At 49.6% G+C, this 21,068-nt stretch overlaps 9 protein-coding genes across 9 annotated transcripts; 6 read left to right on the plus strand and 3 right to left on the minus strand.

Annotated features, from left to right (window-relative positions):
- Positions 1-55: 55 nt before the first annotated feature.
- Positions 56-1,323, minus strand: GGI43DRAFT_319709 (uncharacterized protein). The gene is made up of 2 exons (XM_083201833.1): positions 650-1,323; positions 56-574 (listed from the first exon to the last, which is right to left on the minus strand). Exons 1-2 carry the CDS (start codon positions 873-875, stop codon positions 420-422), a joined length of 381 nt encoding a protein of 126 aa, XP_083062966.1. The 5' UTR covers positions 876-1,323; the 3' UTR covers positions 56-419.
- On the plus strand, positions 1,129-2,955 carry GGI43DRAFT_319819 (uncharacterized protein). Its single transcript, XM_083201837.1, has 3 exons — positions 1,129-1,795; positions 1,858-2,435; positions 2,493-2,955. The coding sequence occupies exons 1-3, from the start codon at positions 1,382-1,384 to the stop codon at positions 2,821-2,823; spliced, it is 1,323 nt and encodes a 440-aa protein (XP_083062967.1). The 5' UTR covers positions 1,129-1,381; the 3' UTR covers positions 2,824-2,955.
- Positions 2,956-3,445: 490 nt separating this feature from the next.
- Positions 3,446-4,302, minus strand: GGI43DRAFT_320014 (uncharacterized protein). Its single transcript, XM_083201839.1, has 2 exons — positions 3,959-4,302; positions 3,446-3,882 (listed from the first exon to the last, which is right to left on the minus strand). The coding sequence occupies exons 1-2, from the start codon at positions 4,185-4,187 to the stop codon at positions 3,671-3,673; spliced, it is 441 nt and encodes a 146-aa protein (XP_083062968.1). The 5' UTR covers positions 4,188-4,302; the 3' UTR covers positions 3,446-3,670.
- A 1,151-nt stretch (positions 4,303-5,453) lies between these two features.
- GGI43DRAFT_319781 (uncharacterized protein) lies at positions 5,454-7,100 on the plus strand. Its single transcript, XM_083201836.1, has 3 exons — positions 5,454-5,517; positions 5,573-5,781; positions 5,842-7,100. Exons 2-3 carry the CDS (start codon positions 5,673-5,675, stop codon positions 6,969-6,971), a joined length of 1,239 nt encoding a protein of 412 aa, XP_083062969.1. The 5' UTR covers positions 5,454-5,517; positions 5,573-5,672; the 3' UTR covers positions 6,972-7,100.
- A 1,072-nt stretch (positions 7,101-8,172) lies between these two features.
- On the plus strand, positions 8,173-10,522 carry GGI43DRAFT_400350 (cytochrome P450). The gene is made up of 3 exons (XM_083205459.1): positions 8,173-8,730; positions 8,799-8,996; positions 9,068-10,522. The coding sequence occupies exons 1-3, from the start codon at positions 8,482-8,484 to the stop codon at positions 10,202-10,204; spliced, it is 1,584 nt and encodes a 527-aa protein (XP_083062970.1). The 5' UTR covers positions 8,173-8,481; the 3' UTR covers positions 10,205-10,522.
- Positions 10,523-10,849: 327 nt separating this feature from the next.
- GGI43DRAFT_400351 (SRPBCC family protein) lies at positions 10,850-12,390 on the plus strand. The gene has a single exon (XM_083205460.1). It carries the CDS (start codon positions 11,247-11,249, stop codon positions 12,186-12,188), a length of 942 nt encoding a protein of 313 aa, XP_083062971.1. The 5' UTR covers positions 10,850-11,246; the 3' UTR covers positions 12,189-12,390.
- Positions 12,391-12,663: 273 nt separating this feature from the next.
- Positions 12,664-13,706, plus strand: GGI43DRAFT_382099 (uncharacterized protein; the record flags this gene model as incomplete). The annotated part of the gene is made up of 2 exons (XM_083203209.1): positions 12,664-13,300; positions 13,378-13,706. The coding sequence occupies 2 exons, from the start codon at positions 12,664-12,666 to the stop codon at positions 13,704-13,706; spliced, it is 966 nt and encodes a 321-aa protein (XP_083062972.1).
- On the minus strand, positions 13,610-17,206 carry GGI43DRAFT_320078 (uncharacterized protein). The gene is made up of 2 exons (XM_083201841.1): positions 14,129-17,206; positions 13,610-13,876 (listed from the first exon to the last, which is right to left on the minus strand). The coding sequence occupies exons 1-2, from the start codon at positions 17,072-17,074 to the stop codon at positions 13,853-13,855; spliced, it is 2,970 nt and encodes a 989-aa protein (XP_083062973.1). The 5' UTR covers positions 17,075-17,206; the 3' UTR covers positions 13,610-13,852.
- Positions 17,207-17,912: 706 nt separating this feature from the next.
- GGI43DRAFT_421780 (uncharacterized protein) lies at positions 17,913-19,997 on the plus strand (the record flags this gene model as incomplete). The annotated part of the gene is made up of 2 exons (XM_083208009.1): positions 17,913-18,491; positions 18,528-19,997. The coding sequence occupies 2 exons, from the start codon at positions 17,913-17,915 to the stop codon at positions 19,995-19,997; spliced, it is 2,049 nt and encodes a 682-aa protein (XP_083062974.1).
- Between the last annotated feature and the right edge of the window lie 1,071 nt (positions 19,998-21,068).

The raw sequence follows: 21,068 nt of genomic DNA on the forward strand, positions 1-21,068 counted from the left end.
GTTGCGAGGTTGTCGGCTCTGGTGAGATGGCGAGGCTCTGCTATTGGTGGTTGGAGAATTTTTGGGTTATGCGTTCGGTCTGGTAGTGGGGTGACCAATGAGATGGACTGTAGAGTCTGCTCGCTCTCAGCCTCGTCATCTCTATAACTGCACTCAACAGCACTTTTGCATACGCTTATAAACTACTGGCAATTTTCTATAATTTCTTTTGCATTTTAACGTAATTCCGTTGCTTCCTGATATATACACTGGCAGAGCATTCCACCGCTGCGCTCATTACCATGCATGGCTCTAGTCCTCTAAACCATAGCCTTTGCTCCATCCCAGACAAGGCCTCAGCCGGTTAATTCGGCCATCTGATAGCTCAAACAAAAATTTGTGTGTGTGAAATATGTTTTTAAAGGCAGCTTCGTTTAGACTCATGAGAATCGTCCCTGGTTCAGCTTGGCAATCTTGTCGCTCGTGTGCACCTTGCGCTCCAAATCAAACTCCTGGTCCTTCTTCTCCAGATAGTTCTGCTGAATAAACTTGGTTCCCTTGACCTTGTTGTTGGCAAACAGTTGCAGGTATTTTTCTATTAACAGTTCAATGAGCCTTTGGTTCCTCAAATAGTTTCAATGCAATGCATATGGAAGCTTCCTTGGCTTACCTCTCAAGTGACCGCAGTTCTCCAGGTGGTTGACTCCCTCACGGACGTAGCACTTGCCCAATTCCTCCTGGACGAGACGGGTCATCATGGCGCCGACCCATTGTTCCCGGATAATGGCATCCTCGGCCGCCTTGAAAGCCTTGGTATCGTCAAAGTCCACGCCGTTGAATGTGGGGGCAACCGTGGGCTTCTGGCTCTTGAAGAGCTCGGACTCGGGTGTCGGCATTATGGCGAGCTGGCTGAGATTCGACGGGTTGAAAGGTATAGGGTCGGCTGAAGCCAAATGGTCGAGGGATGAGACGGCGGAAGCTCGAATATCTCCTGATGCTTTTGAGCGCCTTCGAATGCCGACCTACCAGGGCAGTCCACCATGTCGACTAGCCTACCTTTCAGTCTTTCGCTTCTGCAGCCTCAGGCAGCAAATTTCCAACCGCACAGCCTGCAGATGATATGTGGAGAACCTCATGACGAGCTACGCCAATCTATCTCACCGCTTTGGGTAACCCCACTATTCCACTATTCTGCCGGACAGAAGAAAAAAAAAAATCGAAAAAGTTGCGCGTAGGCGGGAAGTCCCCAACCACCCAGGCTTTAAAAACTGCGTGTCTGCCAGTTCCTGAATTTTCTTTCTTTCTCTACATCCACACCTAAAGACGAAAAAAATCACCGTCTTTGGACCTTTGTCTCTTTCTTTTATCTTTTCTTCCTTTCCTATTCCCCCAATTCTTCACAATGGCCAAGTCCACCAAGGTCACCAAGGCCACCAAGGCCTCTGAGCCTGTTGCCGTCAAGGCCACCGCCACCAAGAAGGCCCTCAAGGAGGAGCCCTCCAAGAAGAGCAAGAAGAAGGCCGAGCCCGAGTCTTCTTCTGAGTCTGAGTCTGAGTCTGAGGAGGAATCTGAGGACTCTGCCAGCGAGAGCGAGTCTGAGTCTGAGGAGGAGGCCCCCAAGAAGACCCCCAAGAAGGACACCAAGAAGGCTGCCGCTAAGGAAGAGTCTTCTGAGTCCGAGTCCGAGTCTGATGATTCCGAGTCCGATGAGGAGGAGAAGCCTGCTGTGAACGGCAAGGCCAAGGCTGCCAAGTCTGACTCTGAGTCTGATTCTGAGTCTGAGTCCGACTCTGATGAGGAGAAGCCTGCTGCTAAGGTTAGTTCTCCACCAGAATATTCATACTAGAAAATTTTTTCAACTAACATCTTCTTTCTTAGGAGTCCAAGTCTGACTCTAGCGACTCTGAGGAGGACAGCGATGACTCTTCTTCCGATGAGGAGGAGGAGAAGGATGCCTCTGCTTCCAAGAAGCGCAAGGCTGACGACGAGATTGATACCTCTGCCAAGAAGACCAAGGTCGAGAGCAACACTGCTTCCACCCTCTTCGCTGGCAGCTTGGCTTGGAGCATCGATGACGATGCCCTGTACCAGGCTTTCGAGTCTTTCGACGGCCTTGTTGGTGCTCGTGTCGTCACTGAGAAGGCTACTGGCCGCAGCCGTGGCTTCGGTTATGTCGACTTCAAGGACGGCGAGTCCGCTGCCAAGGCTTACGAGGCCATGCAGGGTCAGGATGTTGGTGGCCGTGCTATCAACCTTGACTACGCCAACGCTCGCTCTGACGATGCTACCCCTCAGGCTCGCGCTGCCGACCGCGCCAAGAAGCACGGCGACACCGTCAGCCCTGAGAGCGACACCCTCTTCGTCGGCAACCTGCCTTTCGATGTTGACCAGGACACCGTCACTGAGTTCTTCAACGAGATCCGCCCCGTTGTCAGCGTTAGACTGCCTACCGACCCGTAAGTTACTTATCTTTGGTTGAACTCGCTGCTTTACAATGCTAATTTTCCTTTCAGTGATTCCGGTAACCTGAAGGGCTTCGGATACGTTACCTTCGGCTCCGTTGATGACGCCAGAGAGGCTTTCAACGCCAAGACCGGTGCTTCCATCGGCAACGGCAGATTCGCTCGCACTCTGCGTCTTGACTACTCCAGCCCCCGTCCCCAGGGCGGTGCTGGTGGCCGCGGCGGCGGCGGCGGCTTCGGTGGCCGTGGTGGTGGCCGTGGAGGTGGTCGTGGCGGCTTTGGTGGCCGAGGTGGTGGTCGCGGTGGTGGCCGTGGCGGCAACTTCAGCGCTGTTAACCGCACCAAGCCCGGCTTCTCTGGCACCAAGATCTCCTTCGACTAAGATGGTTTGATCTGGGATTCAACTATCTATATATAATCGTGGGATATGGGCATTTGCGGGTTATGATGCAATTTACGTTTGGCTTTTCTTTTTTGGGATCTAGTGGGCTTTGGGAAAGCTCTTTGAAAACAAAGAGCGCAGATCAATGCTGGGGGTTTCTCTACTTTGTAGTCTGAGGGCTCGTTGCCTTGCTTCTCATAGAGGCGTGGTAAAGATGGCATAGTTGGGCTTTTCGGCGTCGGCGGCGTTGACGATTCTTATTGTCAGCGCCTTGTACACAATACCAGTGGGCTTCTGAGGGGTTTGAGGGCTGATCTCGGTTCATTTCGTTTGACAAAAACGAAGACCAACTTTGATGGCTGCGAATTACTTCTGAGGGACCTGGGGGCTTTTGCATACAAAATGCAAATACTTGATGCGTGGGCTGCACTTGAGGGCTTGTACCTTTTGCTTATCTCATTTCTAAAGTAACCTCCCGGACGTACAACCGATCGTAAATTTTGCTCCAAGAGACTTGGTAAGTCTCCGCCCATGACCTTTGCATAGGATTGTAAAAATAGGCGTTGCTAGGGAAAAGTTCTTTTTTTATTGTTATATCATTTTGCCAGACATAATTCTTTCTTCCAACTCAATAGAATGCGAGTAAAAATAATAAACTTGTCTATCTGACTTAATCTTGAGCGCTCTCTTTAAATATCGTTCCTCTTGGTTAGTCTACAGGAGATTTAGTGATTGTTAAAAGGATGGCCTAGTCTGTCTGCCCAAGCAACGATTGGTGCCTCTCGAGCTCTCAGATGACCTATCAAGTCGATGCGACAAGGCTGAGCTAAATCCGGCGGCACGCCGTTCAACCGTGTGATAGGCAAACCGCCCATTTATGTCCCTTGCTTTTATGGCATTGCCACACATATACACGTGTGCTGCTGCCGTTTGCTATCTGCTTTGCTTCCTTGGAGTGATTGGGCAGATTCTTTTGCGCATAAAGGCTACTGCTGTATGGCGGGTTGTTTGCAGACGGGATGGACCTTGGCAGCTGTTCTGTTCTGTTTTGCAGTCTGACTGTACTGCACAGCAGCGAGATGCAAGGAATGTAAGTGCTGGATATTACTATATTACTACTGATATACTGACTTACTACAGCAATCAAAGCATCTACTAATATATCTAGGCGACAAGTACATAGCCTCTGGATTATGCCTGGTGCAGGGCTTGTTAGGAATAAAGTCGCCTATTCTGTAGGCAGATAGCGCAGAGGCCGCATCCGTCATTCCGCAGCGATACGAAAAGCTCGCGGAGATAACAAGCCACTTGACAGCCGGGTAAGATTGCAAAATGAAAATCCCAGCTCCAAAGAGCCAAGCCATTGCAAAAAACGACTAGGTGGCAGCAAATAGAAGGCTTTAATAATGCAAGGGAGATGCATCCATTACGTCTTTCTGAGTGCTCATGCGGCCTGGCGAGAAGCTGCTTTAGGCTAAGCCCCACCCTTGTGCTCATGACCCGGCCTTGGGGGGCTGGGCTGGGCTTACCCGTGGCTTGCATTTCTTGCCTTGTACGAAGTAAGTTTATTGAATCAGATATGGGATGTCTCCGCGTCACCTAGACGTGTGGTTTGATAGGCTGGGTGCTTGTACTTGTACTTGAGGAGAGATCATGCACACCGCCCGCGGGTGATGCCCGTTTGATGGTGAGAAGTTGATGCACTGTGCTGGATGTCTCTGCTGGTTTAGGTATTTGGGTATTACTCGTATGTTGTGCTGCGACGAGTAAGCATCACGCAGCATGTGGTTTCAAAACGTTGGGATCTGCCGAGTCATTGATCATCGGAATCTTTCTGGCCTAATAGGTGAATGCTCGCTGCAAGGGATTATTGTGTTTGCTTGCTTTTGATGATTGGGTCGATTTACATAAAATGTATGTACTCTGCTTTTTTTTGCCCCTTCAGCAGTCTGCGTAGAGTAGAGACTGTGTTGGGTAATTCCGCTTCATCTCCATCATGTGCGGTGTACATCACCCATTGTATTCTGCCTGTTCAAGCCCCCGGTCTGTCAACTTGGGTCCTGTAGCGCTTCCTATGCTGCCAAAATACAAAGAGGCAATTCCGCTAGAGAAAAGGAATAAAGAATGGAAGAAAGTGATCAAAAATGTACTGCTACTGCACTCTGTCCCGTCGCCTTTATGTAGTGCCAGCGCTGTCTCACCCGGCTTTGTCTTCCCCTGCGGGTGACTCCATACTGTGCATGTCGCCGCTCCCAGCAAGTCTCGTTCCCCAGATTCTGCGGCAGTTGACGCAATTGGCCCAGCGCGCGTGACGGGTCCACGCACTGTCCCGAGTGACAAAGTACCAGTACCAGTACCAGCACCAGTACCAGCACCAGTACCAGCACAAGGGAGTACAAGCAACTGACAAGCACCCGGTGCTAAGGCACTGCTGACTTTACCCTTTCCATGCCGTTTTATCGTCATGCTGCAGTCTGTCCTGTCTTTACTCTAGCGTCTCTCAACAGAACGCTTCTGTACTCTATCTCCGACTCAGGCTTGCTTTCTCTCCTTTTTTTCCTTTGTCCATCCTGACGAGCCATCTCTCTCCTCTCCATCTACTGATTTCCCGTTTGCCGATATAACTTTGCAGCAGCGTCGCGATCCAATATAGTCTGAGCGTGCGACCTGCCTGGGAGACCGATTTGCGATCGGGTGGGGCGTTGCCGTCACGGTCACCGATAGGGAGTTGCGGACTTACAGGGAATAGCATCTATCGCCAATCGTCGCCAGCGTTCTGGGTGACTTGGGGCGGGCTCGTAACTCCGTTTCACTTACAAACAACAAAAACATAAAAACATAAAAAAATCATGGCCCAGCAGCTTCGCGCTGATGAGCAGGCGGGTCCCAGCTCGCAGCGATCCGTCAGCATGCCAAACGTGCTAGCCAACTCGAATGCTCACCAGCGCCGCTACGATGGTTCGTCCTCGCCAGTGACATACTGCGACCGTCATGGTCCACGTCCGCTAACAGCAGTAGAAAATACCGAATCCTGGGTTGAAGTCGCTTCTCAGCCATCGTCCTCGTCGCTCTCCAGCATCGGCGATGAAATTGTGACAACCGGGCTGCGCGTTGGGAGCTCTTACAACCGTCGCCGACGAGCGCAGGCACCCGCGAGATCGGTACCGCGTGTGCAGACAACCATCCCCGTTACGGGGACAGGCAGCCAAGATGAATACGACGAAAGCGACAGCGAGGAAGATCATGTCCTCTCCAGCTCGACAGAAAATATGCAGCCGTCACCGGAGGAGGATATGGAGGACACCGACGGCGAGTCTGACGAAGACGCAGGCACGGCGTTAGGACAAGCACAGAACCAAAACGTCTTTCGGCCGCAGCCAAATGCATTCTCGCATCCTCCGTCACACCAGCGAAGCTACTCGTCCAATGCAGCCATGTCTCCACATCCTCACAGAGACTTTACCCGTCCATCTTTCTCGCAGCGCTCGCATACGAGAGTGCAGCGTGGACCCAGCTTCATGTCGCCATCGGTCCGGGAAGACAACGATGCGGCCCTCCGTGCGTCTTTGACAACTCTCCTGTCGTGCGCTGCAGCAGCTAGGGGTCTGCCCAAGAGCAAGGAGGAAACTGAGGCGCAGCGAGCTGCACAAACAGGAGTTGGGCCCAGCAGCCAGCCTATGGAGCTCCGATTCGTCCCAGAGAAGGAGATGGAGGAAGAGTCTGAGAAGCCTCGAGCAGCGGCGACCCCTGTCAACAAACTTGGACAGTCCTCTCCGGCTAGGTCAAGCTCGCAGACTCGTTCGGCTTCCGATAAGGCTAAACGGGCTGTATCAACTGGCCGAAACCCTAGGGCAACTAAGAAGAAGAGGACGACAACTGCCACTACTGTTACAGAGGAGACGTTTATTTCTCCAACCCTTCTCACCTGGGTCGTCAGTGCTGGAGTCGTCGTGCTCGTATCCGTAGTTGGCTTTGGAGCCGGTTACGTTATTGGGCGCGAGGTAGGTCGTCAGGAAGGCTTGGCTGCAAGTGTCAGCAGCGTCAACGATACTGCATCCTCCGGCCGCGACGTACTTCGCTCATCTGGCGGGGGTTTAAGACGTTTCAGATGGGGCGATGTCGGACGAAGCATTGTCGCCCAAGCGTAAATGGTGACGATCGACGGCCATTCTTCGTAGTTTTGCTATTTTGATAACGACCCTTGAGAGATACAAAGATACCTCGGAAATTTGGGACCACCATGTCGGTCAGCATACAGATACCACATACACGATAATTATTATTCAGCAGTTGGCTTTTCACAAGGACGGCGGATAGGATACGGGCGTTTGACAAAGGGCCTGGGCATGAGTTAGTTTCACAGATTGCGGACGGAATGCTATAGGCTGGGAGCGTTTGCTTTGCAATGTTTTGTTTGATGGATTTCCTTTTCACTCTGATGTTCCCCCCCTCACCTCACTACTTCATTACCTATTTGCTTCATTATTGTTGCCGTTGTCATGTGCGCAGATGTGCATCTATTCAGTGTATCTATCTGGATCTAGCAGATGATGACTTAGATTTAGCTGGAGCTGGGTCTACATTTCGGGCACTCGCTATTGCGATGATTTTGGGCCTTGGCAGATACTACTCACCTTTATTCTGGACGTTGGTCCATTCAATATTATCAATATTAGGATTCTCACTTGTTATTACCAACTACCCCAACTACCGTAACAGTCGATGCATGCAGCATACGGCTTGTGCTAATGCATCTCATAACTGGGTCTGTGATGTTGGCCAGTGATAGATTTGCATATTGTTCGATGCAGTGGAGGTTTCTGAGGTGGCATCAGACCACTTCGTCTCCATCATTTCTCTTTTTTTCTTTCGCATATTTTCTTCAAGTATAGCGTAAAATTTGCGAGATGCAAAGTACAAGTGACAGCAATCCGAGTTTGTTTCGCTATACGGGGAGAGATCTCATACACGTATTTCAAAGCATGCAGTAACCACGTCTGAAATGCTACCATGATTGGCGGTGTTGTCATTTTGATGGAATACAGTGCTATAAAAGAGACGTATTCGCATTCGCCCGCAATGGCGTGCGCTGAATACAGCAAAAAGAGGCGTTGGCAGTAGCCTTTTGTGGCCACCTACGCACTTGTTTATCGCAGATCCGAATACGAAGCCCGCTTATTTCCCGTTCTCTAAGGCGGTCTGCTGCAATAAACTACTATCGCGCGCGCTGCGATTGGCTCGTCTCCCACACTTTGGCGTGGGGCCAGGCACCGCAAAGTGGAACCTGCAAGCCCCCTGGATCTGGGCAGCAGTGAAGGAAAATAGCTAGGAACTAGAAAAAAAAGGGCAGAAAAATATGCGAGTCTGGCTGCAATTGTCAAATTAGCCCGCCGCGATTGGGGCCAAAAGGCACTGATTAGAGCTCATCTTGGGCTGACTTATCGAACCACTGGTGGCGCCGTTGTTGTCTTTCTCCTTTCTTTCTTTTTTGGCTTTGCTGCATTGCATCCTGCTGATAAAAAGGACGCGGGACCACACGTCTCTTTTCTCTCTTTCAACCCCCCCTCCTTGTTATAAGCCCGTTTTACTGGCTTTGGGCTCCCACCTCAACTTTACTCCTAATCATCTATTGCGAGTCAAGGGCATCAATTCGCAAAGATGGGCATCATCCAAGATGCCGCTGGCCATCCTTTGGCCCAGCTGTACTTCCAGCAAGGAATTGGCGCTCAGATCGTCATTGGCGTTGCTGGCTTTCTTGCGCTCTCCGTCTTCATCAATGTCGTCCAGCAGTTGCTCTTCAGGAATCCTTCCGACCCGCCTCTGGTCTTCCACTGGTTCCCCTTCATTGGCAGCACCGTGATCTACGGCATGGACCCTCCCAAGTTCTTCCGCGACAATCGTGCAAAGGTGAGCAAATCTAATATCCAACGTCTGCCACGTCGAATCTATAGCGGTGGCTAACATTCAATGAACAGTATGGCGACGTTTTCACATTCGTTCTCCTCGGCAAGAAGACCACCGTGGCTGTTGGCCCTGCTGGAAACGACTTCATCCTCAACGGAAAGCTCAGGGATGTCAGCGCTGAGGATATCTACACCGTCTTGACCACCCCCGTCTTCGGAAAAGATGTCGTCTACGACTGCCCCAACGCCAAGCTGATGGAGCAGAAGAAGGTGAGTTTTGGGCTCCCCTAATTCAGTCTACATGATTGTCGGCGAATAGACCACTAACAAGTATATTATAGTTTATGAAAATTGCTCTTACCACCGAAGCATTCCGATCCTACGTTCCTATCATCTCCCACGAGGTTACCTCATACTTCAAGCGCACCGCTGCCTTCAAGGGCAAGTCTGGAATCGTCGACATTTCCAAGAAGATGGCCGAGATCACAATCTTCACTGCTTCCCACGCTCTTCAGGGCAGCCGCATCCGCAACAAATTCGACGAGTCTCTGGCCGATCTGTACCACGACCTCGACATGGGCTTCACTTCCATCAACTTTGTGCTGCACTGGGCCCCTCTTCCCTGGAACCGCAAGCGTGATCACGCTCAGCGTACCATTGCCAAGATCTACATGGATACTATCAAGGAACGAAAGGCCCTCGGCGATGAGGACAATGAACTCGACATGATGAAGCATCTCATGACATCTGTGTACAAGAACGGCACCCCCGTTCCTGACCACGAGATTGCCCACATGATGATTGCTCTGCTCATGGCTGGCCAGCACTCCTCGTCATCCACTAGCTCTTGGATCATGCTCCGTCTTGCCCAGAACCCCAAGGTTGTCGAGGATCTGTACCAGGAACAAGTCAAGGCCTTGGGTGCCGATTTGCCTCCCCTGCAGTACGAGGATCTTGCCAAGCTCCCTCTTTGCCAGGCCATTGTCAAGGAAACTCTGCGTCTTCATGCCCCCATCCACTCCATCATGCGCGCCGTCAAGCAGCCCATGCCCGTTCCCGGTACCAAATATGTTATCCCTACTTCTCACGTTCTTCTCGCCGCTCCCGGTGTCAGTGGCTCCGACCCCAGCTACTTCCCTAACCCCTTCGAGTGGGACCCCTACCGCTGGCTGCCTGGCTCTCCCAACGCTCCTCTCATTGCTGCCCGAAACGAAGAGGAAGAAGAGAAGATCGATTACGGCTACGGTATTGTCAGTAAGGGTGCCGCTTCACCTTACCTTCCCTTTGGTGCCGGTCGTCACCGATGCATTGGTGAGCACTTTGCCAACCTGCAGCTTCAGACCATTATTGTCGAGACTGTCCGTATGTTCAAGCTGAGCAACGTCGACGGCAGCGACAAGATTGTCGGCACTGACTACGCTTCTCTGTTCTCTCGACCTATCGAGCCTGCCGAGATTCGGTGGGAGCGGAGAGATTAAGAAGTTCAAAAATCGCTTTAAAGAGGAAAATGGACAAGTTTTGAAGGGGAAGCGAGGAAAAAGATACCCTAATCAGAGCCTGATTTGAAGAGGGAAATGCTTTACTGTACATGAAAACATACGTCGGAGTTTTTACTATTATTGTTGTTATTATTACTATTATTACTTGGAATGGATGGGAGGAAAACAATACGACACCATGATGGTAATGGCTACATCATGATTGTAATAAACTACTACCTAATTACGCCAGTAGAGCTTTTGAATAGAGCTAGAAAGAAAATAAATTAAAAACAATTTATTAAAAATTATAAAGAAGCTTTGCTACAAACGTTAATTATTTTTGTGACATCATACTCGTCAAATCTCGAGTTCCAAAAAACAAGCCTTAGTATCAATCTTTTTTCCTTTAACAGTTGGCCCGAACCGGTAAGATTGTTTCGAAGTGCCTCCGATCCCCAGAAAAAAAAAAACTCCAATTACTCGCCTTTGAGGCCCAAAACGTGAGACGTTTAACCCGCAACGGGGGGGAAGCCGTCCTATCCGGTCTAGACTCTCCCAGATTTCGGGATTGCGTATTGCGTATGGCAGCAAAAATAGGCCACTTTCGCTTATAGTCGCATGGGTATGGGGGGGGGGGGGGGGGGTAGCCTCACATGCTTTTTTTCCCTCTCTCTTTGTCTTCTTTTTTTAAAGTTTCTCTCTCTCTCACGCGACAGTCAGATTATTACTGATTATCTGTCATTATGGAGTAGCAGCAGAGGAAGGAGGAACAGGTACAGCCACACTCAAAATACAACAGCAGCCCCTGGTGGAAGCTAGCTCGCCGTCCACTCAGGGTCATCTTTTAAGGCCTTCCTATCACGTACAGCGCTCCTTTGCGCCCATCAGCCTCAAACTCATTTTCTTCTTCTTCTTTTGTTTATTTTTGTTTATTTATTTGTTTTGGTTTGTTCTTGGCATTCTTTTTTCTTTTACTCTTTGAAAGCGCCATATCCGTTCATTTTCGAGTCGTTCTGTTGCTCACGATACAACTGGCGAAATGGCTGATCAGCACGGCCCCTATGTCCGGCTCTGGGGCATCCGGCCATCACAGCTTCCCTCTGAGACCACGACAGGTCAAGATCTCACACCATTGATTCAATCAATACTGAGCGAGGCCGTTTCTTTTGTCAGCTCAGTGCCGCCGCACTCATCCGAGTCATCGTCTTTATCATCATCAGGCAGATCCAGCCATAACAATGGGAATAACATTAATGGCCCCTGGAAGGCAAAGGGATGCAGGGCGTTTCACCACTCAGCAGCGCCGGTGCATATGTTTGAGCGGGTTGTTTCAGCTGAAGAGCTGAAGTCGATCGCCAAAGACCAGAGTCTGCCCCAGGCGAATGGCAACTCAAAAATCAAGCCGGAGACATGGAGTCTAAGACGCAGCGTTCACGAGGAAGCGAAGAAGGCCGGCACCGCAGACTGGGAGGAATGGGTACGGTGTTTCAAGGAGGGCCATGCCGATGCCGAGATGAAATTTACGCCCACGGTGATGAGCCACGCGCTGAAGAAGCAGTGGGATTGCACGGGCGTCGAGGTCATACTGGGAGGTGACACCTATGAGAATTTCACGCTGAAGCTGGAGGAATCGGTGCACAAGATGCCCGCGCCCCTGAACAACCGTGCGTTTCCTGTGCTGCAAGTCACGGCGGCAGTGCGAGGGCGGCGAGAGTTTGTCATTATCCAGATAGCAGCAGTGCCAGAGACTCCCAGCGCAGAGGAGTCAAGGCCAGACGGCGCCCTGAGAGGCACATACACGGCCATCGAGCGCTTCAGGGAGATAGATGATCAGGGCAACGTCGAGTGGGTGATGGGAACTGTATCGGATGCGAGAGGCGTGCTGCCGGCGTGGATCCAGAAGATGGCGGTTCCGGGTCAGATTGCAAAGGACGTGGACATGTTTTTGGAGTGGATTGCGAGCGAGCGAGAGTCCAAGTAATGGATGAGTGCTGTTGATTTTGTGAATATATAAAGATAGATTTGGATGGCTAGTAGGCCTATGACTTTGCGGGTTGGCAAGTTTGATGTTGTATGAAATGGAAGTATGTAGTAGTAGCTGTGACATTTATGAAGATAGAGCGGTAATCATGGACTTATTACGGATACCTTGTTATATATAATAAAATATTGCTTATTTTTAATTTAATACATTCCAATAAACCCGAATCATAATTGGCAGCGCGACTTCTTAGTGGCATCGGTAAGTGGAAGGAAGCTTATAAGTGCCTTCCCGACTGCAGTTCTTACAGCACGGGAAGGAGCTGTCATGTTCATCGCCGCCTAAAGCCTTCTAAAATTGCATATATTTTATTCTTTTCTTTTCAACTCATCATAGTCATCTCTTCTTGATTGTTAAGTCGGGTTGGCAGCATTAATTCTTCCTCAAGAAGAAATCATCCTCAAAACTATTCGACATGGCCAGAGGTCGATCAGTCCCAGCAAAGGCATCTCCGAAGGAATCGCCCTCCAGATCCGATAATGGCTACGATAACAGCAAATTAATAACCTCAGCCATAATCCCATCTCCATCCATCTCGCCCATACTTTCAAATGGCTCCATCATCACCACAAGACCCAATTCCAAACTCCTCGCCAGCGCAGATGCTTTAGCCCGAATGACCATTGAGCTCAATGTCCGTGCCATGAGCGCCCAGACAGAGCGGCTGGAAAAAAGTCTGAGCGCTCTCATGATGTGCACAAAGGAGGACAAGGAATTCCGAAAGAGCCATGATACGAGACTGCAGAGCATGGTTCAGGAGATACAAGTGGTGAAGCAGCGCATGGAGGAAATTCAGGGGCCGGAGTGGAACAGCAAGAGCAATAACGACCTGGAACAATGTAAAAAAGATATGGATGAATCTATCGAGCAGCTGAGAAAGGAAATGGGCGATTTGAAGGGCTTGGTTGGTGATATATCAAGTACGCTAGATAAGCTTCCCACAGTGGCAGAAGCAGAGGCTTTGATAAATCGCACTCGAGCTATGAACTCTGGAACGAAGAGCAGCAAGATACAGACAAGACTAGGAGCCGAGAAATCACGTTCTGGATCTAGTAAGCGTTACCTTTTTTTTGCCCCTACCACACCATCATCGTGTATTCTACCAAGTATGCTTACGAGTTTATTAAAGAAACAGCAAAGACCATCAAGCAGCGTATCGAAGACACCATTAGCTCAACCCGTCGATGGAACCGTGATCACAAAAGTACAAAGCTCAGAGACGCCGCTTTTATCGCCAACTACCTCAAGCAGCAGTCCAAACGCGACCCCCAAATGGCAGTCTACATCCAAAAGGGGATCCAACGGCGTGTCTATCATAGCGGTCGGCCCAAGACCAAGACCCGGCCAATGAACCTTGAGCAATTTTGTCAGATATTGGTATGGAAGGATGTTCTCGATACGGCAGAAGCTGTATTGGTCAAGAATAGAGGTCAGACAGTGAAGGCACTTGGCAAATGAACTCGATAAACTGTAGATAAATTCACATTTGCTGTTTGGGTGAATATGAATCCAAGACATATAACATTAGTAGTTCTCAACGAAGAGAGTTCAACTTCATTAGACTAGGAAGCACACTTGCGAGGTTGTTCATGCTGGTTAGCCTGTCAGGATGTTCGGATCACCTTGGCCTCGTCGTACTTCCCCTGATTATGAAGCACATCTGCGAGGTTGTTCATGCTTATAAGCGTGTTGGGATGCTCGGCGCCTAGCACCTTAACCCGTAGTTCCAGTACCTTCTGATAAATCGCCTCGGCCTCGTCGTACTTCCCCTGGTTATTAAGTACACCTGCTAGGTTATTCATGCTCGCAAGCGTGTTGGGATGCTCGGCGCCTAGCACCTTAACCCGTAGTTTCAGTACCTGCTGATGAATCGCCTCGGCCTCGTCGTACTTCCCCTGGCTATTAAGTACATTTGCTAGGTTATTCATGCTCGCAAGCGTGTTGGGATGCTCGGCGCCTAGCACCTTAGTCCGTAGTTCCAGTACCTTCTGATGAATCGCCTCGGCCTTGTTATACTTCCCCTGGTTATAAAGCACATCTGCGAGGTTGTTTATGCTTGTAAGCGTGTGAGGATGCTCGGCGCCCAGCACCTTGGTGTGTAGTTCTAGTGCCTTCTGATGAATCGCCTTGGCCTTGTCGTACTTCTCCTGTTTATAAAGCACAAGCGCAAGGTTATTCATGCTTGTAAGCGTGTTAGGATGCTCGGCGCCTAACATCTTGGTCCATAGTTCCAGTACCTTCTGATAAATCGCCTCGGCCTCGTCGTACTTCTCCTGGTTATAAAGCACACCTGCTAGGTTATTCATGCTCGCAAGTGTGTTAGGATGCTCAGCGCCTAACACCTTGGTCCATAGTTCCAGTACCTTCTGATAAATCGCCTCGGCCTTGCTATACTTCCCCTGACTATAAAGTACACCCGCAAGGTTATTCATGCTTATAAGCGTGTGAGGATGCTCGGCGCCTAGCACCTTGGTCCGTAGTTCCAGTACCTGACGGGAGAAGCTCTCTGCATCCTGATATTTGCCGAGGAGAAAATTACTATAAGCCACTTTAAAGAGAAGATTTGAGTAAACCATATTGTCAGTCGAATACTCTCCGAACTTTAACGCAGTTAACGCATGCGGCAAATATTGCACCCAGTCAGCCCGATTTTCATGTTCAGGAATGGAAAACACTTTGTCGAGCTGGTGTAGTGTAGCTGTAACACAAGTCCTAAACTCTCCACCATTTTCTAACCAACTGTGTATTGCTAATCGGACAAGTCTGTGCATGTCATACAGCTCTTGGCCTGCTCGTTCGGTGATGAATGCATACGCCTTCAGCGCCCCGATCGCCTCGTCCGCCTCCAGTTCATCATCATCGGCTGTCCGCAACAGGGATGCAGGGATTTCCTTCTCAGCAAGGAAACACATAGATCGCAGGTACTGTATGGCAAGTGGGTAATCCCGCGAGATTTGCTCGAAGGAAATCAACCAGGTCGTGGCCACTGCATTTCTGATGCCCCTGTAGCGACTGCGGTCCTCAAAGTCTTTGCTCAACAGTTTGATCAAACTTTTGTCGCTAGACTGGCAGTGCTGAAGATATCTCGATATCGCCATTCCCGTCTTAGCCATGTAGGCCGACGCCTGCTTAATCGCAAGAGGCAGGTAAGCGAGGAAATTGAGGAGGCTCGTCAAGTTTGCGGTATCCTGTATCTGACTCTCTTTCAGGCTCCTCTGGAGCAGCTTAGTTGCTTCTGTTTGGCTCATTTCTGGTATACTGACAATGTCAGTCTCCGGAATATCTAGCTCGACCGCAGCCTGATGATTCCGCGTGGTAAAGAGAATCGAGCCCATCCTACTAAATGGAAGAGAGCTCAATAGCCCTGTGGGACCGCAGACGAGATCTGCGTCGTCAGCGTTGTCAACAATCAGCAGCCATTCTCCTGCATCTTTGCGGCTCAACGCAGCCTTTACGAGAGTCTTCACGTCGGCCGAGTCCTTATCGATCCCTGCTACCCCTAGGCTCTGGCCAATCTCGCGGTAGGCGTTCTCGAATCCGGTGGCTTCCACGGCCGGGACCCAGAAGATGGAGCAGTCGGGGTCAGCGTCGTGAAGGCGAAACGCGACCTCAAGCGCGATCTGGGTCTTGCCAATGCCTCCGAGGCCTTCGACGGCCGTCCTCTGGCAATCATCTCTATTAGCACTTGGGTTGATTCTCGTGATAAGCCACTGCAGGATGTCTTCTCGCCCGATGAAACTTTCGTTTCGCCCAAACGGGACAAGGAAGTGGCCCTGTCGCGGGACTTGCTCGATAGAGTATTCTCGGCTCTTGGCTGGTGGCATGTGTTCCAAGATGGCCTGTAGCGCAGAGGCCGCAGTAGCCGCCGCAAAGTCCTGCCATTTCTTGCTCTTGTGGCAGTCTGCATAATCACACACTCCTTTAACTACCACGCAAGGAGTCTCTTCCACGATCCCGGCACCCTCCATTTCGAAGGCGATGATGCCGTTTGGCTTGGCAATACTATCACGATGTTCCCCAGATTTGATAACTCGGTCTCCCGATCCAACAATTCCAATATGGACAGCTGGATCTTGAGCCTTTTTAATCTCGCCTTCCCGCTTCCTCTTAAGCCGCGTTCTTGGGACGAGGTATTGCTCTGCACATCCCAGATCATGGCAGGAGGACTTGGTAGCATCTTCGCATACGGGGTCGGATCCCTTCTCACATATACTGCAGATACATGTAGGAGACATACGGTGTTTGTGTCGATACCCTGGCATAAAAAGCCTGTCTTCATCCATTCCAGGATAACTGTATTTCGCTCCGCACCCCTGCTGTGTTGCCTTGGCCTGAAGGTTTTTGAGGAAACCGGCAATCTCTTCTTGAAGTCGGAGACGGCCATTGCTAGTCTCAAATATGGTTAGTTGTTTGCGGATATCTCTGTCCGGCCTCGCCGTATTGCTTTCGATGCCATCCTTAAGCGTAAATCCGTCGGGATATTGCCTGCCAAAATCGTATGAGACAATGGCCTTGCTGACCACCACATCACCTAAAAGAATTTCCTTGCTGCCAGTTTGGGGTACACCGCCGCAGACTCCGACAAGAAAGCAAAGCCGTATATGGCGATAGCTCGAACGGATGTTGGCTGCTGTGCTCGCGGCACTCGCTTTACCCATGCTGGGAAGCAGAGCTAGGACAACATTATGCTCGCCAATACGGCCTGTCTTGCAGTCGTTGTTCTCTCTATCCTCTTTCCAAACTTCATCGGAAACGAGGGAGACGGCATCGTACTCAAGCGGCAAGCCGCAGACTATCGCGATCTCGAAGTCTTCGCGGCGGGGCATTTGCAGGGACCGGCGGTCCGGACGATGGGATGGACTCTCACGGCAGGTACTCGTTCAGCGGACTGAGAGATGTCCGGTGTTCGTACGCAGGACCGTTTCTGGGCAGTGAAGGCTGGTTCGCTTTTGGTTTGGTAGACTTGATGCGACCTGTTTCTCTCAAAATCTAACAAGCCTTATTGCAGCCTTGCACTGCATCAGGCGCCGACCCCGCTCTTGTGTATTGACTACAATCATTGGTCCGTCCCAGTGTCCTGTTTATTCTCATTATAATCCAATAGTCCAAATATCCTGCTTATAAGTGCACACGCTGCCATAAGAGGTTGGTCGTGGCACGTTGGCGGTTAAACGTGGCCCGCTATTGGGCCCTTCGTCCATGACAACACTGCTCATCCTTATAACCCCATGCAGCTTGACTTGGCAGCACATTGGACTCAGAACTCCTCTCCGCCGTAGCTGCCTTGAGAGATATGCCGGCTCTATGCTATGTGTCGAATGATCGGGCTGGAGCGCCTTTTGCTGGCCCTTTCGCCAAAATGAGTGGCGGAAATCCTACATACAACCCATCATCCTTCTGGAGATGGGTGTGGAGCAAATGTAAATGAAACTGTATGCCGCGCGGTTATCGGATAAAAAAAGCATCTGTCTATATCCAGTTTCTCTATAGTCTAAATACATGTACATATATTCAACTGTTGCTCCCACAGTCATAATCATTGCTGCCCGTAACCTTGGTTCAAACATATTCATCGGAGAAAATTCGACTTGTGCATAAGGTGATGCTGTGTCATTTTATATTCCAAATCCATCACAACTTGCGACCCCATCAATTCCGTCCGACATGTCCATTGCGGCACAATGGAGCCTAGATGTCACAGTGGATTCGGCCCTCTCGGTTTCTCGAGGCATCATTCGCGCAGCAACCAGTGACAATATCCAGCCTCTGGCTCTGCTGGCTTGTGAAAAGTTTGGTGGCACAATTGCCATTTGCCACGAGACATGCCGCAAAATTGAAACCTCTGTTCTCCCAACCGAGAAGCCAGCAATGATTCAATTCCTTCAAGGCATCGTTGGTTATTCTCGCAACGATTGTGCTCTCCACCTGGGAACTACTACATCCGGCCTGCAGTTTCTTGGCCTCGCAGCAGCTCTTGTAACAACCATGGGCACATTCGAATCAGCGACTTCACTCTCACTCATGTTGAGAAATGCCGCCGCCGACAAGTCTTTGCTTCCAACGACCAAACAACTAAGGGATTTGCTGTCAGCGTTGGATGCAAGGTTGTCACGTTCTAGGTTTCCCGATCAAGTCCTAGGCTGGCAGAAGTATCTATATCAACACCCAGATACACCGGATGCTGGCAGGATAGTCCTCCGGCATGCCTTAGATCATCCTTCTACCGAAGCAATTGAAAAATTAGTCGATGCTTTCCGGTGACTTCATCGTATAGGTGAGTCTACTGTTTCAAAGATAACTGTCCATGTCACATCCTCGGCGCCGTGGGTTATCTCATTTGCCAGGTGGTGCCTAGGTGCACCTCCATCGATTTACTTGGGAGATGGGACGCCACTACTTGAACAAGCCGAGTTGAAAGTTGATATTATCGTCAACACTGAAAGTACAGGATACGATCAGAGCTTTTTGGTAACAATCCATCATAACATTGGAGACCCGGAGACACTCATTGCGCCGGGAAATGGCAAACGATGGGGAGGTATGACAACAATCGAGAGCTATGGCCAATGGATCCTTAATGAGTACAGTCTCGATCAAGGGGAAGCCTTCCGTGCTCTCCAACAATGTCTTCCATACGCTGCAAAGGAATATCTAGACCAGTGCCGATTCACCTCTCGGAAGGCTCACCAACAGATCATCACTAGAAAATCTCGAGAACGAGATTCAAAAGTGATAGAGGAGCTTCACACTGTGCCTTTCGGTACGGATAGCTCTGTGGCGGATATTCTATCCCGCATGCTAAATGGGGGGGGATGGGAGACGACGAGAAATACAAGCTTGGAGCTAAAGAAACTTGATCCAGGTGTTCGACTGACCGACTTACCTCTGTTAAAACTACATCTGAAGTCGCTGCGAAACGACTGTTCCTGTCAAGCCTGCGCCGGCACCGCATCAGGTCTCGTCTGGAGCGGAAACTGCCTCAAGGATCAATTCCTTTATAACGCTGCCCTTTTCCTTTGCGATGCCCTCGCCCTATCCCTATTTCACTTGTCGGATAACTTGCTAGTTCTCATTGATAGTCGTAGAGACCGCCGTCGCCAAGATTTCCACACCTCTGTCTATTCCATCTTTACACACCAGGCTGTCGGTTACAGTGCCACATCTGACCTTGTGGACGCTTGTAAAATTGAGTCTCTCGTCGACTGGGCTTTGACGCTGGTAGGGCATGACGTGGGGACGCAATTATCTACTACGAGCTGGGCCATGTCATGTTTCAAGGGGCAGGCTGTTTACCCCACCATCTTTGACACTTATCGTGTAAAGCAGAGAGGATACCTAGCACTATCTTGGCAGCCTGGAATATTGCAATTCAATGGCGAAAAGTACGAGATTGTCAGCTCGAATATGGGGTCATCTCAGCCCCCACCACCAGCCGACCCAAGTCTGTCGTCGAAAGAGGTACTCCGGCCTCTGAACCTTTATCCTGAGTACAAATTGAAGTGGAGAGTGGAAGTACATGATGGTTTTCTCAATTTGGGTATATACCTAGAAGGTTCTTCCGTTGAAATTATCCGCAATCCTCTTGAAGCCATCTGTGGGCTATCGTCCTCTCTGGTTGCCGATAGTTGTAGCCATAACCGGGATGCCAAACTCGATAGTGCAGACAAATTCTGTGCTTACATGTCACCACTATTTCCCGGACAGCATCATGGTGACAAAACCAGAGGTTGCTGTCGATGGCGCAAATGATCTACGGTTCTATTCCCTAAGTAATGCGGGTAAGGATACCATCCCTGCGGTAGTACGCGTCAACTCCTGTCTGGAGTGCTCTCTTGATGTTTGTAGGAAAGTGGGGAGCCATATTCTCGTATTGTAGATTGTTTCTTTGAGAATTTTTTAATACATTGTGTTCTTGTTGACAGTGATGACACAAGTTCATTAGAGCATGGGAAGGCTCGATCAGCAGAGCGAAGGGAGCAAAGTAGGTACATGTTTATCATCTGAAATGGAAGGTATCTCGTTGTTCATAATAGCACGAGTGTTAAGAGCATGAGGGAATTCAATTATGGTTGTTCTCAACTGATCAAATTAGAGATCTTTGGCGAATTTCTCATGGTGCGTGATGCTGCGAATAACCCATAGTCGCATGACTCTACGTTCAAGGGATTTGGGGACAGCGACTCTGCGAATGGCGTCCCTTGCCTCTGAGACTTTGAAGTCTATTGAACTGAGGCGGTGAAATAATTCTGCCATTGTATAAGTACCTAATATGAGATAGCTGTTCTATTTCTGATTTATATACAGGTAACTTGACCCGCTGGAATGCCAACAGCAAAGAAAGATTCAACCAACAGAGTGAAATCATGTCTTACATAACACTACGAGAAAAATTAATGATTACTTGATCTCGAATAAAGTGTATGTCGTTCCAGGCGGATTCCTAAGGGAACGAAAGTTTACTTCGGGGGAAACCTTCATGTAGCCTTTATCCGGATAAAACTAATGCTTTAAAAAGTGATATATAATTAAAAAGGGAGGTAAATATAATAAGGGTATCTTGGAGGGAGTGTGAATAATAAAAGTTTCTTGTTTTATAATTCACTAAGGTCAGTCCCCTGCTTATATACGCCGTAGATAAAAGCTATAAAAAGAATAAAAGAAGAACGTTTAACAGGCCTGTATGGATGGTAGAAAAGAAGCTTTAAAAATAAAAGTAAGAACAAAAAATAAAGCAAACATACAACAGCCGGTGTTCGCCAGTGGTCACCCACCTGACTACTAATCTGCCGGTTAATGGCTTGTCTATGGGGGAGCAGACGG

This window comes from Trichoderma evansii (genome assembly GCF_050947405.1).
Source record: "Trichoderma evansii strain SZMC 28006 chromosome Unknown GGI43scaffold_5, whole genome shotgun sequence".
In the NCBI taxonomy this organism is placed as follows: domain Eukaryota; kingdom Fungi; phylum Ascomycota; class Sordariomycetes; order Hypocreales; family Hypocreaceae; genus Trichoderma; species Trichoderma evansii.

Coding starts and splice junctions, on each gene's coding strand:
- GGI43DRAFT_319709 (XM_083201833.1), bottom strand. CDS start 875: ATGCCGACACCCGAGTCCGAGCTCTTCAAGAGCCAGAAGCCCACGGTT. Junction 575..649: donor GAACTGCGGTCACTTGAGAG/GTAAGCCAAGGA, acceptor AACTGTTAATAG/AAAAATACCTGCAACTGTTT.
- GGI43DRAFT_319819 (XM_083201837.1), top strand. CDS start 1,382: ATGGCCAAGTCCACCAAGGTCACCAAGGCCACCAAGGCCTCTGAGCCT. Junction 1,796..1,857: donor AGGAGAAGCCTGCTGCTAAG/GTTAGTTCTCCA, acceptor CTTCTTTCTTAG/GAGTCCAAGTCTGACTCTAG. Junction 2,436..2,492: donor GTTAGACTGCCTACCGACCC/GTAAGTTACTTA, acceptor TTTTCCTTTCAG/TGATTCCGGTAACCTGAAGG.
- GGI43DRAFT_320014 (XM_083201839.1), bottom strand. CDS start 4,187: ATGGCTTGGCTCTTTGGAGCTGGGATTTTCATTTTGCAATCTTACCCG. Junction 3,883..3,958: donor TAGATGCTTTGATTGCTGTA/GTAAGTCAGTAT, acceptor TGTGCAGTACAG/TCAGACTGCAAAACAGAACA.
- GGI43DRAFT_319781 (XM_083201836.1), top strand. CDS start 5,673: ATGGCCCAGCAGCTTCGCGCTGATGAGCAGGCGGGTCCCAGCTCGCAG. Junction 5,782..5,841: donor TCACCAGCGCCGCTACGATG/GTTCGTCCTCGC, acceptor TAACAGCAGTAG/AAAATACCGAATCCTGGGTT.
- GGI43DRAFT_400350 (XM_083205459.1), top strand. CDS start 8,482: ATGGGCATCATCCAAGATGCCGCTGGCCATCCTTTGGCCCAGCTGTAC. Junction 8,731..8,798: donor TCCGCGACAATCGTGCAAAG/GTGAGCAAATCT, acceptor TTCAATGAACAG/TATGGCGACGTTTTCACATT. Junction 8,997..9,067: donor AGCTGATGGAGCAGAAGAAG/GTGAGTTTTGGG, acceptor AGTATATTATAG/TTTATGAAAATTGCTCTTAC.
- GGI43DRAFT_400351 (XM_083205460.1), top strand. CDS start 11,247: ATGGCTGATCAGCACGGCCCCTATGTCCGGCTCTGGGGCATCCGGCCA.
- GGI43DRAFT_320078 (XM_083201841.1), bottom strand. CDS start 17,074: ATGCCCCGCCGCGAAGACTTCGAGATCGCGATAGTCTGCGGCTTGCCG. Junction 13,877..14,128: donor GCCAGGGGAAGTACGACGAG/GCCGAGGCGATT, acceptor AAGTACGACGAG/GCCAAGGTGATCCGAACATC.